The sequence below is a fragment of the Pinus tabuliformis genome, chromosome 6, assembly GCF_031772625.1.
Source record: "Pinus tabuliformis cultivar Carrire ecotype Pingquan chromosome 6, CPIR1, whole genome shotgun sequence".
Lineage (NCBI taxonomy): Eukaryota > Viridiplantae > Streptophyta > Pinopsida > Pinales > Pinaceae > Pinus > Pinus tabuliformis.
In genome coordinates this window covers 1,159,875,751-1,159,887,237 of record NC_142292.1, presented here as the reverse complement: position 1 = coordinate 1,159,887,237, position 11,487 = coordinate 1,159,875,751, and the positions used below count along the sequence as shown (strand labels likewise).

At 36.4% G+C, this 11,487-nt stretch overlaps 1 protein-coding gene across 4 annotated transcripts; it reads left to right on the top strand.

The window, feature by feature from the left end:
• The first annotated feature begins 1,860 nt into the window (after positions 1–1,860).
• LOC149262922 (large ribosomal subunit protein uL16-like) lies at positions 1,861–11,170 on the top strand. Of its 4 annotated transcripts, none has more exons than XR_016259210.1 (2): positions 1,861–2,565; positions 9,544–11,170. XR_016259210.1 is itself a non-coding variant. In XM_089425426.1 (2 exons), exons 1-2 carry the CDS (start codon positions 2,418–2,420, stop codon positions 4,937–4,939), a joined length of 186 nt encoding a protein of 61 aa, XP_089281552.1. In that variant the 5' UTR covers positions 1,897–2,417; the 3' UTR covers positions 4,940–5,038. The 4 variants fall into 4 exon arrangements, 2 of the variants coding, with proteins under 2 accessions (XP_089281552.1, XP_089281556.1); XR_016259209.1 differs by lacking the exon at positions 9,544–11,170 and adding an exon at positions 5,913–6,816; XM_089425426.1 differs by lacking the exon at positions 9,544–11,170 and adding an exon at positions 4,902–5,038 and having other exon boundaries at positions 1,897–2,565.
• The last annotated feature ends 317 nt before the right edge of the window (positions 11,171–11,487 follow it).

Genomic DNA, 11,487 nt, shown 5'->3' with positions numbered 1-11,487 from the left:
CGCCGTGACTTGGGCTGGAAGGGTTGAAGCACCTTCGCCTTGAAGATCACGATGCCATGAGGGCAGGTTCCAAAGATGGTTCGCTCATGAGGACTTTACCGGGGGGCGCGCATCAAGGCAGATTCCTTGATCCCCGACACCATTAGTCTCACTATAGCAGGCAACATAAGAGATGATAGTGGTCTATGACGTTGCATTATACTTTCCCCTCGTAATCACTGGATGCTTGAAGGGCAAGTGGTGTGGCACCCTTGGAACTTCAGGGGAATTTCTTGAAGGGCACGACCAACTTGGCACCCTTGGCATCACAAATAAACTATTAGGTGTGGCACCCTTGGAACTTCTAGGGAAGTTCTTGAAGGGCACAACCAAACTGACACCCTTGACATCACAAATAAACTATTAGGTGTGGCACCCTTGGAACTTCTAGGGAAGTTCTTGAAGGGCACAACCAAACTTGGCATCCTTGGAATCATTAAAAAATAAATAATAATAAATAAATATAAGCAAGGAATGAAAACTAGGTAAATTTACATCAAGGGTAAATGATGATTAGAAACCAATGTAATTAAATCAAAAATAAAACTTGGAATAAGGAGGATCATAGGAAGAATTTAAAATAGAGTACCTTAAAAACTCTACCCTTCCCATTTTGGAAAATACCAGGAAGATTATGTGGTTTAATTAGGAAAAAGCGGAAAGACAAACATAATGGTAAGAATAAAGATTAATCCTAAACTAATTTAAACCTAATTAAGAAAAGAGGAAGTTGAATTAAAATGAGAATAATAAATTAAATTTAGAGAAATGTAGAGAAGCTCCCTGTGTCAACAACCAGCATAAGAATATCCATCTAGGAGATAACCTGAGTTAAATTAGGGAGTAGATTGGGGATAAAATCTTGACTCATTAATTGAATTCAAGTAATAAACACAAATTAAGGAATAAAATGGGGGAATAAAGAGACAACTAGGAGAAGAAATAGGAATCTTGTGAGGTGAGGAAAATATTAGTTTTAAATAAAAATTTAAGTAAATAATTTTGGGAGACCCTTGATGTGAGAATGACACATGGGTGGGTGAATAATCAAGCTATTGAATTATAAAAAATTAATTAATTATGCATGACATGACAAGTGTCACCTATGAGGACTCCTATAAAAGAAGGGGCAAGCCATGGAAGAAGGGACTTTTGGGAACCCTATGGTTGGATGGAGGAGATGTTGTGAGAGCAGTGATTACGAAGCTATAGTGAGTTTGGTGAGGTAGAGGATTTAGAGATGGGACTCTTGAGCCAAGGTGTGCTCTCCTCTACTAGCTAGTGCTTGTCTCCATTGTACAACCCCATTGCAGCTCGGGGGTCCGTGGGGAAGAAGAGTACCCAATGAGTACGGTGGGAGGTTAACCGGTGAGTCTTCGCATTCGGATCAATTGCGTCATCATTCACTCGCGGAGGCGACCAACTACAAGGGAATACCAGCAACAGCAGAGCAAGTGGAGTCTCGCCTTCTGGTGAACGGTACATATGTATTTCATTACTGTTGATCTTAGTTAAAGGTATGAAATGTTATGATATGTTTCCTGGAAGGAGTGGCAGAAATTTATGTGCAAAATAAATTTGAATCTCAATGCGTTTCTTTTTGGTTGTATTTGCTGTTAAAAAAAAAAAAAAAAATGTATATAGCCTGGAAGATGTGGTCCTCACACTTGGTATCAGAGCCAAGTTAAACCCTTGAGACCTATGGGCCCGTGACTAGTTTTGATTAAATTTCTACAACATTCTACCCTAAAATTTTGTATAATGTACAAGAGAATGATTTGCAAAATATGGTGTCAGATTTCAAATTGTTCGGGAGAATTTTATTATATTGATTAGGGGAGGGCTTTGCCTTTACTGTGAAAGAAATGATAATAACATACTTTCAATGGAGTTTCCGAATCAGGTTCGGGATTAAAAACGTGTCCAAATTTCTGAGACTCAAAGTTTTTACATCAGTGGGGTTTTGGAACCATGTTTGAGATGAACAATGTGTCGCGGTCAAACTGTCGAGGAGAACTTTGTCATATTGATAAGGAGAACCTAACTATGAAGAAAGGCTAGAAGCGTTTACATCAATGAGGTTTCAGTACAGGCTTGGAAAAAAAATGCGTCTAGGTTATATGATGTTTGTTTCTTTTATGTGAAAAACATTTTGGCCAGGTAAATTACAACGATTCATCTCAACTACGGGCGTTCGGCTCGCTGTTGTAAATTATAAGAATGGTCCAGCGAGATGTCATCGTCAGATTAAGAACAAACCCTACCCGAATCCTCGATACTCTCGGGTCGTTCCAGATCCCAAAATCCGCATATACGATGTTGGTGCCAAGAAAAGAGCAGCGGACGAGTTTCCTTTCTGCGTTCACCTGGAAAATGTAATGAGCGAGGCGTTGGAAGCGACCCGTATTGCTTGTAACAACTACATGGCCAAGTTTGCCGGAAAGGACGCGTCCCATCTGCGTGTTCGTGTGTATCCATTACATGTCCCCGTATTAACAAGACGCTTTCGTGCGCCGGAGCCTATAGGTGAGTTAGAGCAACTCGTCTTAGTCTCTGTTTTTCTTTATTGAAGGCCAGAGTCTGGAATACATTAATCTAACCCTAGTGTGCAGAGTCTAAATCGATATCTCTGCTGTGTGGAGCTTTATTCTGTTAATGTTTGAAACCAGATATAGCGTTTCTGTTATTTGCAGTCTGAAATTTTTGCTTTAATTCCCTCTACTAGTCTCGGGGTTTCTTTGTTGAACAGTCATGTTCTTTTAATCGATTGACCTTATAGATCCTTTAATGTGGTCTTTTAGTTATTTCCCCGTTGAATATCCTTACGTCCGATTCAGATTATTTTTAGGTCCGAAAGTTCTGGTATATCCACTGGACGTAAGTTCCATGCTTATTCTCGGAAACCGAAGTACTGCCCTTTCCACTCCAGCAAGTTTTATTACACAATCTAGTAGCAAGGAGGGGACCTGTTCCTGAAATACCTACTGATACTGAATTTAAAAGCGCAAAGCCAAACAGCGAACCCTACGAACCCAGATTGAGTTGATGTTTAGGACAAGGCAGAACAGTTTTTTTTTTTACCCAGAATACAAAACAACATACCCAAGTCCTGTCAGCAAAACGATGGAAATAGAAGACCAGTTCGTCAAACCAATGTGAATAGAATACCCAAAACGGAGCAGAAGCGGATTGGATTCTCTCCCGATTTGATGGTTTATAGATCAGATTTCTTTAACAGGTTGCCCGTCAACATACCACATATCTGTCCGTTAAACTGCTTGCCAATAAATTAGATTTTATTTCAGATTATACAGCATGGAGAATGAAAATCAGGTCTTAGAAAACGAGAATACTTTGCTTAGGGTTGGACCTTACAAAAAGTCCCTTGAGTTAAGTAATGCTTGTGCACTTGCGCCGTGGGATGGGACGTGTTTCTGAGGTTTGGCGATGTATCAAATGTTTTTTTTTTGGGATTAATTGATTACTCAAGATGGAAGTTAGTTACCTCGAGGCAAAAACGCAAACTTAAGCGATCACGTGTGAAGGAGTCCTTGGACACTTCTCCTGAGCAGAGGAGGATCTGGTACGTCTAACTTATAATAAACAACCACATTTTGAAAAGCTATATTCATTTCCTTCCTAAAGGAATGGCTGGTAACAAAACTGATGAACCAAATTTACTGTCATGTAAATTTAAAAATTCCTGCCAATCTCCTTTCGAGCCTTTGCTCGAAATGCGTCATAGGGCATACAAAATGAAAAAAAAAAAAAAAAAATCTCAAAAAGTTAATTTAACTCGCCCTAGCAGCAACCTGTGATTTTCCATTGACTCAAGAAAAGAATTGTGACTTTTACAATAAAATTGGGAGTTTTTCAAATAAAAAAAAAATTTGTGGATAAAATTGACACTCTAAAAGACTTGCAAGTCGCCAATTTTATCAAGGCTTTTGTAGCACCGATCTTTAGAACTTCTTTTAAGACCACTAACAAATACTGCTAACATTCTATCTCTAGTTCACAATCTCCCTAAACCCCATTGATATTACATAGAATAAAAAAAATTAAAACTAATCTGTAAAAACTAGAATTGTCATTTCAAATCCGATGCATGAAAGACCCAATCGGATATGCTGATGTGACTAGGAATTTATATGAATTTGACAGATGTACTAAGATAGTTTCAAGACGTTAGACTTTTCTAACTTCTCTAGAATTATTGCATAACGGAAAGAAGCAAGCAAGGTCTAGAAATCTAAAATGATGCAACAAGATTACTGTAAAAACAGACATAGCTCTTTAACAACCGAGCAAAGAATTGTAGTCATTTCTATGAAATTTGGATGAGTTTATGTAATACAGCTGCCAGTCTCCAGATGCATTGAATATCCATCAACATTCATATTTCCTAAAACATACAAGCATTTCTTTACTTGTGGGAAGGAAAACAATGACGAACATCTTTGATTTCATAATAGATATAGATAACTTTACACTGGCTGAAGAAATATTTAATCTATACTAACAAAAACACTTGCGTGAAAAGACAAGTAGGACCCTCCCTGAGCGTTGCTTAATCTCAAAGGCCACTCCATACAGCCGTACATTAACATCAAGTTTTAGCATGGATGAGTGTACAAATTTTCAATACATCCTTCAGCACTGTACCTGAAACATTTTCAGGAGCCTAAAGTAGTCCTTCTGTGAAAAGAAAAGTGAGAAATTATTTAGAAGCAAAATGAAACTAGGTGCAATTATTTATGGCCAAAAAGAAGAGACAAATCATTTAAACTACACAAAGGTGATACTAGGTTGATTTGACGACAGCCTAAAGTCAAGCTAATTGTTGTTCTTTTGCAGCACAGATACAAATTTTTTGAATGCAAGAGATTTGAGAGAATAAGAGCAGAGTGATTTCCATTCTTACACTTAACAGTGGACGAGATATCATGTATAAGAAAGCTGGATTATCTTGAAATTATCATAAAATATTCATTTACAAAGACAGTGCAGCAATTTACAGATAATGTTCTCTGTCAGGCTGTGGTCTATTGGCAACTTAGAGTAGTTGTGATGAAAAACCAGGTTCAAATCCTGGCAGGTATGCTCCTCCCTTGTATGGGGTTTGCCGGTTGTGGCTGTTGTTGTAGCTTTCCAACATTTGGGTTCGGTCCACTCTTGTTAAATAGGGTTGATTATATTGGTTTGTATACTCATCCGTATTCTTGTGAGTGGTGTTGGCCAGAATTAATGTAGTTTAGTTGGCTTAGTACCAGCAACTTCAACTCTAGCTGCTACAATTACATGAGGTGGGGTTGAGATTTCCTGGGTTTAACGCCCACATAAAAAGGTGGCTTCCCTTTCAAAAATTTACAGGTAATGTCCAGTCACTCCAAAACATTCCTCTAGATGACCAAATCGTGCTATCTTGGACCTTGAGATACCACACACTTGTCATACTTGTTGGAGGGTTAAGCGATGCAGTTCATCAGTGGTTCTAATGTATGTGATCACAAAACTAGTGAAATCCCAGTAATCCAGTTGTTATATGCAGTCAACTTCAACCTTGAGGCCTGACCAAACCAGATGAATATATATATCATCTCCCCCACATGTGCATCTGATGCCCACTGTGTTAGTTGTTTTTTTTCAATTACTTCTGCACATGTAGCCTGCCATCTCATTTTCAAACTAGATAGACAGAAAATCCGTGGTCTTAAAAAAAAAAAAAAAAAGAGCATGCAGATCAGGCTCATCCCTGAAAAACTGCATTATTTTAGAACGAAAGGCAAGGTTTAGATCCCTGTTGAAATGTTTGTGCAAATTAATATGAAGTTTTCCAAAAGCACATTGTCTTGATAGCTTCAATACTGCAGGTCACCAATAATCTTTGCAAGAGCACAATCCTTCCTTGAAACAATGGAAACGATTTGCATCCCTCACAAGTATTTCTCGCCTTAAAATCTTTGAGATGAATTTAGTGGCATTGTGGCAGTCAGTGCAGACACGGAGGTTTTTGTGATCCTGATACAGGTTCCATCTTTTGTGTTGAGAATACCAAAAGCAATGGCCAGCTTTTCACTGTGTGTGCTGAGCATGTGTTCCTTTACCTCCTCCTCCACATCATGAAGAACAAAGTTGATGTCCGGCACTACATAAAAGTTCTGTACCTACATTTTGGCTTGATAGAAAGAAAAGTAATTACGTGAGAACTTGTACTATGAAGTAAATGATGAAGGATCAAAGATATTTAGAAATCAATATTATATCTCGTATTTCCCAGATTTTGTCTTCTCTCATTACTTGATGTCTCTGCTCATTGTTTTACATTAAGATGGTTTATCAGCTCTGATCTCAGTTTCAAATGTAGAAGCAACTGTAGATTGGTTATATGTGATATGTAGTCTGCTGTCAAAAACTGATAGGAGTTAAGTGTATAGTTACCCTGATGGAGCAGTCTTCAGCAAAATGAATTTTGTACTAAGGCTAGACTCTAAACTGGTTGGAAGTGTTATTTTTCCATTTAAAATTACGGATCAAGTTGTATCATAGGAGATGGAGAAACATCTGACAGTGACCATTCATCTTTCATATCAATCTGTTTTCCTTGGGTGAACAGTTGTATAAGGAAATTGAAGGGAACGTTATGGTATCTCCTTCATATTCCAAGCTTATCTCCTAAAGAGTCAATGTTCAATTATTTTCACATAATTTATCCCATCATTCCAAAATCAAAGATGAACCACTAAAGATAAAGATATATAAAGCGATCATCCCTAATGGCAACTTATGCTAATGTGGATATGTGAAAATCCATATATATATATGTATCCTAAATTTAGTATTTCTTTATAATTCTTTATATAACATTTTTGAGATTATATTTGTATATTAAATTCTTCTTTCATATTTTCTTGCTATAAATATCAACTAAATAAACCTAATAATAATAATAATAATTAAATAAATATAATAAATAATAATAATAATAATAAAATATCTTCCTATATAATATGCATAAAGGTTATTCATAATATGCATGAGGGTCATTCACAATAAATGTCATCATTATTAATTTATTCATTCAACATTTATATATTATTATATTTTTGTCTTTATATCACGGAGGAAATTTATCATGGACTTTTATGCTCCATTGGTATCAAAGATAGTTTGAGACATTGAACTTGTCATTTCTACCATACTTGTCACTGTGATCACACAAAAATATTCTTTTCCATATTGTTAGTTGATTTTTATATACTATTTTCATTCGCTGTTGTTTAAAAATGCATAGTTTAATTGTTTATATTTTGGTTTCTTTCATGAGGATCTAGTGATGCAATTTTTGGCAAGATTGTGATTTTTGGTTACTTCAATGCATTTTTGAATGCATAAATGGATTTATTACCTTGAAAAACCCTTTGGGGTGCTCAATCTATACCTACTATAACTTGTAATTCCAACAAATTCCTATTGGATTTCAAGCAAAATTGATTGCAAAAGAGCAAAAAAAAAATAAAAAAAAATTAGAAGAATTAGGCTTGACATTTAAAAAATTATGTTGCCAAGTTCTCTATGTAATTGTCGTGCATTGGAATTGTTGTATCACTCTGCAACGCATACACCAACATCATTCCATGTTTGTACAATAGATGTGATTTCTATGTCATATAGTTGCCATATCATATTGTTGTCCATTCATCACAACACATAGTTGCAACTCAACCTTGTGTTGCCATTTTTGTATCATTATATGAGCAATTTGAATATTTAGAAAAAAAAAAAAATGTTTATACTTTGTTAAGAAAATTTAGGAACGACAAAACCATACAATTAAGTATGGAAGACCTCATTAAACTTCAAAATTTAAAACTTCTTCTCCAAAGGCCAATTTAGAATGGACAAATTAGAGACATGCAAGTGGTAGATACTCAATACAAACGTATCATTGATTGATTAGAATCATGATAAGTTGAAGAGGAAATCAAGGCCAAGAATCATGAAAACTAGAGAAAAATAAAAGTGATCTAAAATCACTCATATTAGAGATTTTATAAAAATAGAACTCAAGAATCACAACAAACTAAAGAAATATATAATTGATTTAAAGGAACACATATAAAAACTTTCATCTAGTGTTAATTCTCTACATACAACCACTCCACAACCAAGTTCTTCAAATGCATCTATTGTGACTAGATCAAAGTACTGATTGTAGTTCCTTACAAAATTGAAGATTTAGAAGATGGTAAACAAAGGTGGATTACGTCATAGGTGAAATATCACCAATAATTAACACAATTATTATTGACCATTACAAATATTGAAGTCCAAGCTTAAGGTGGGTAGTTCCTCCTATGAAAAAGGCATAGGCATCCCCTATGAATTTGAGTTAATACAAAATTATTGCTATCTTAATTGCATGATTGAATGAATAAAACTAGAGAGATTTCTCCTAAATTAGTCAATTTGTCATATGAAGGAAGGTGGGTGTTATTAATTGTTGCTTTAATTAGTTGTGATTTTGATTATGATGATTTTGTTGGAAAAGTTTATGTATGACGCTTCCTTTAACTATTAATTTTAATAATATCTATAATGTATGTTTTGTACATTTATACAAAAAGTGGATTGCAATGTTCCCCAGATATAGTCCTTCAGTTATAATGGAATTCGTATTATAGATACCTTGGGAAAATTTTAACCTGCCACCATAAGGTTGGCAAGAGTTTCAGGAAGGGTTCCTAAGATTATGTGTCGCCGTTTCTCCTTTATGTTCTAAGGACTTCGGGATGAAGTCCATTGTTAAGAGGGGGTGTATGTAGTGCCCACTCTAGTTTCCTTACCCTAATACGACATTATCTTAGACACTCTATTCTTTGAAGACCTCAGATTGAGGATCTGGTCCCATGACACTATTATTAGCGATTGAGATATTCATGGTTGTGATGTTATGAATGCTTTCCATTGATATTATGGTAGCATGAATGGTTATGTATCTTATCTATCAGTGTTATGATGATTGCAATATTAAATAGTTAAGTTGGTCTCTATTTGAAATTATGACGAGGGTAGTAAAGAATATGTATGCGCTCTACTAAAAGCATAATGAGGCTAAATCTTATGGATAGGTATATTTCTACGATGTTACGATGTTGATAGCTTAATGAATATGTATGTCTCCATTGATGATTATTGATGATGGCCATGAGGGATGTGTCCCCTATGTTACCTACTTCCTTTAGTTCAGAATTACAATGGACAATGATGTGAATGACCAGGAATTGTTAATGATGCTATTATGATAATTGACTAACATTGAGAAACCGTGTCACTGATGATTATTGAGTATGACAGGGAACTATCAGAGGCACTCGCATGTGACGAGTTGATGACACCTGGTTTGACGAAAATTCATATTATTTTATCTTTGAAAGTCTAAGTCAATCTTAGAATCTGCCATATATGTTTAACTATATTCTGATGATATATTAATGGTTGCAGGCACATATTAGTTGCTTGACCGAATGACTCACATATGGGTGATGGGGTTGTACAAGTGGATGGAACTACATGGGAGGGGTGGGACAGAGTCCCTGATCCCACCCACTAGCACTCCCGCCGTGACTTGGGCTGGAAGGGTTGAAGCACCTTCGCCTTGAAGATCATGATGCCATGAGGGCAGGTTCCAAAGATGGTTCGCTCATGAGGACTTTACCGGGGGGCGCGCATCAAGGCGGATTCCTTGATCCCCGACACCATTAGTCTCACTATAGCAGGCAACATAAGAGATGATAGTGGTCTATGATGTTGCATTATACTTTCCCCTCGTAATCACTGGATGCTTGAAGGGCAAGTGGTGTGGCACCCTTGGAACTTCAGGGGAATTTCTTGAAGGGCACGACCAACTTGGCACCCTTGGCATCACAAATAAACTATTAGGTGTGGCACCCTTGGAACTTCTAGGGAAGTTCTTGAAGGGCACAACCAAACTGACACCCTTGACATCACAAATAAACTATTAGGTGTGGCACCCTTGGAACTTCTAGGGAAGTTCTCGAAGGGCACAACCAAACTTGGCATCCTTGGAATCATTAAAAAATAAATAATAATAAATAAATATAAGCAAGGAATGAAAACTAGGTAAATTTACATCAAGGGTAAATGATGATTAGAAACCAATGTAATTAAATCAAAAATAAAACTTGGAATAAGGAGGATCATAGGAAGAATTTAAAATAGAGTACCTTAAAAACTCTACCCTTCCCATTTTGGAAAATACCAGGAAGATTATGTGGTTTAATTAGGAAAAAGGGGAAAGACAAACATAATGGTAAGAATAAAGATTAATCCTAAACTAATTTAAACCTAATTAAGAAAAGAGGAAGGTGAATTAAAATGAGAATAATAAATTAAATTTAGAGAAATATAGAGAAGCTCCATGTGTCAACAACCAGCATAAGAATATCCATCTAGGAGATAACCTGAGTTAAATTAGGGAGTAGATTGGGGATAAAATCTTGACTCATTAATTGACTTCAAGTAATAAACACAAATTAAGGAATAAAAGGGGGGAATAAAGAGACAACTAGGAGAAGAAATAGGAATCTTGTGAGGTGAGGAAAATATTAGTTTTAAATAAAAATTTAAGTAAATAATTTTGGGAGACCCTTGATGTGAGAATGACACATGGGTGGGTGAATAATCAAGCTATTGAATTATAAAAAATTAATTAATTATGCATGACATGACAAGTGTCACCTATGAGGACTCCTATAAAAGAAGGGGCAAGCCATGGAAGAAGGGACTTTTGGGAACCCTATGGTTGGATGGAGGAGATGTTGTGAGAGCAGTGATTACGAAGCTATAGTGAGTTTGGTGAGGTAGAGGATTTAGAGATGGGACTCTTGAGCCAAGGTGTGCTCTCCTCTACTAGCTAGTGCTTGTCTCCATTGTACAACCCCATTGCAGCTCGGGGGTCCGCGGGGAAGAAGAGTACCCAAGGAGTAGGCTGGGAGGTTAACCGGTGAGTCTTCGCATTCGGATCAATTGCGTCATCATTCACTCGCGGAGGCGACCAGCTACAAGGGAATACCAGCAACAACAGAGCAAGCGGAGTCTCGCCTTCTGGTGAACGGTACATATGTATTTCATTACTGTTGATCTTAGTTAAAGGTATGAAATGTTATGATATGTTTCCTGGAAGGAGTGGCAGAAATTTATTTGCAAAATAAATTTGAATCTCAATGCGTTTCTTTTTTGTTGTATTTGCTGTAAAAAAAAAAAAAAAAAAAAAAAAAAAATGTATATAGCCTGGAAGATGTGGTCCTCACAATAAATTCTTCAATCTTAGGATCATCCTTATGCAGTCCTATCATGGTCTGTAATTGTTCTTCTTTATTGGCCAGATTGCTTTGATGATCCAACTGCTTTTGCTGGAAGTCCTAT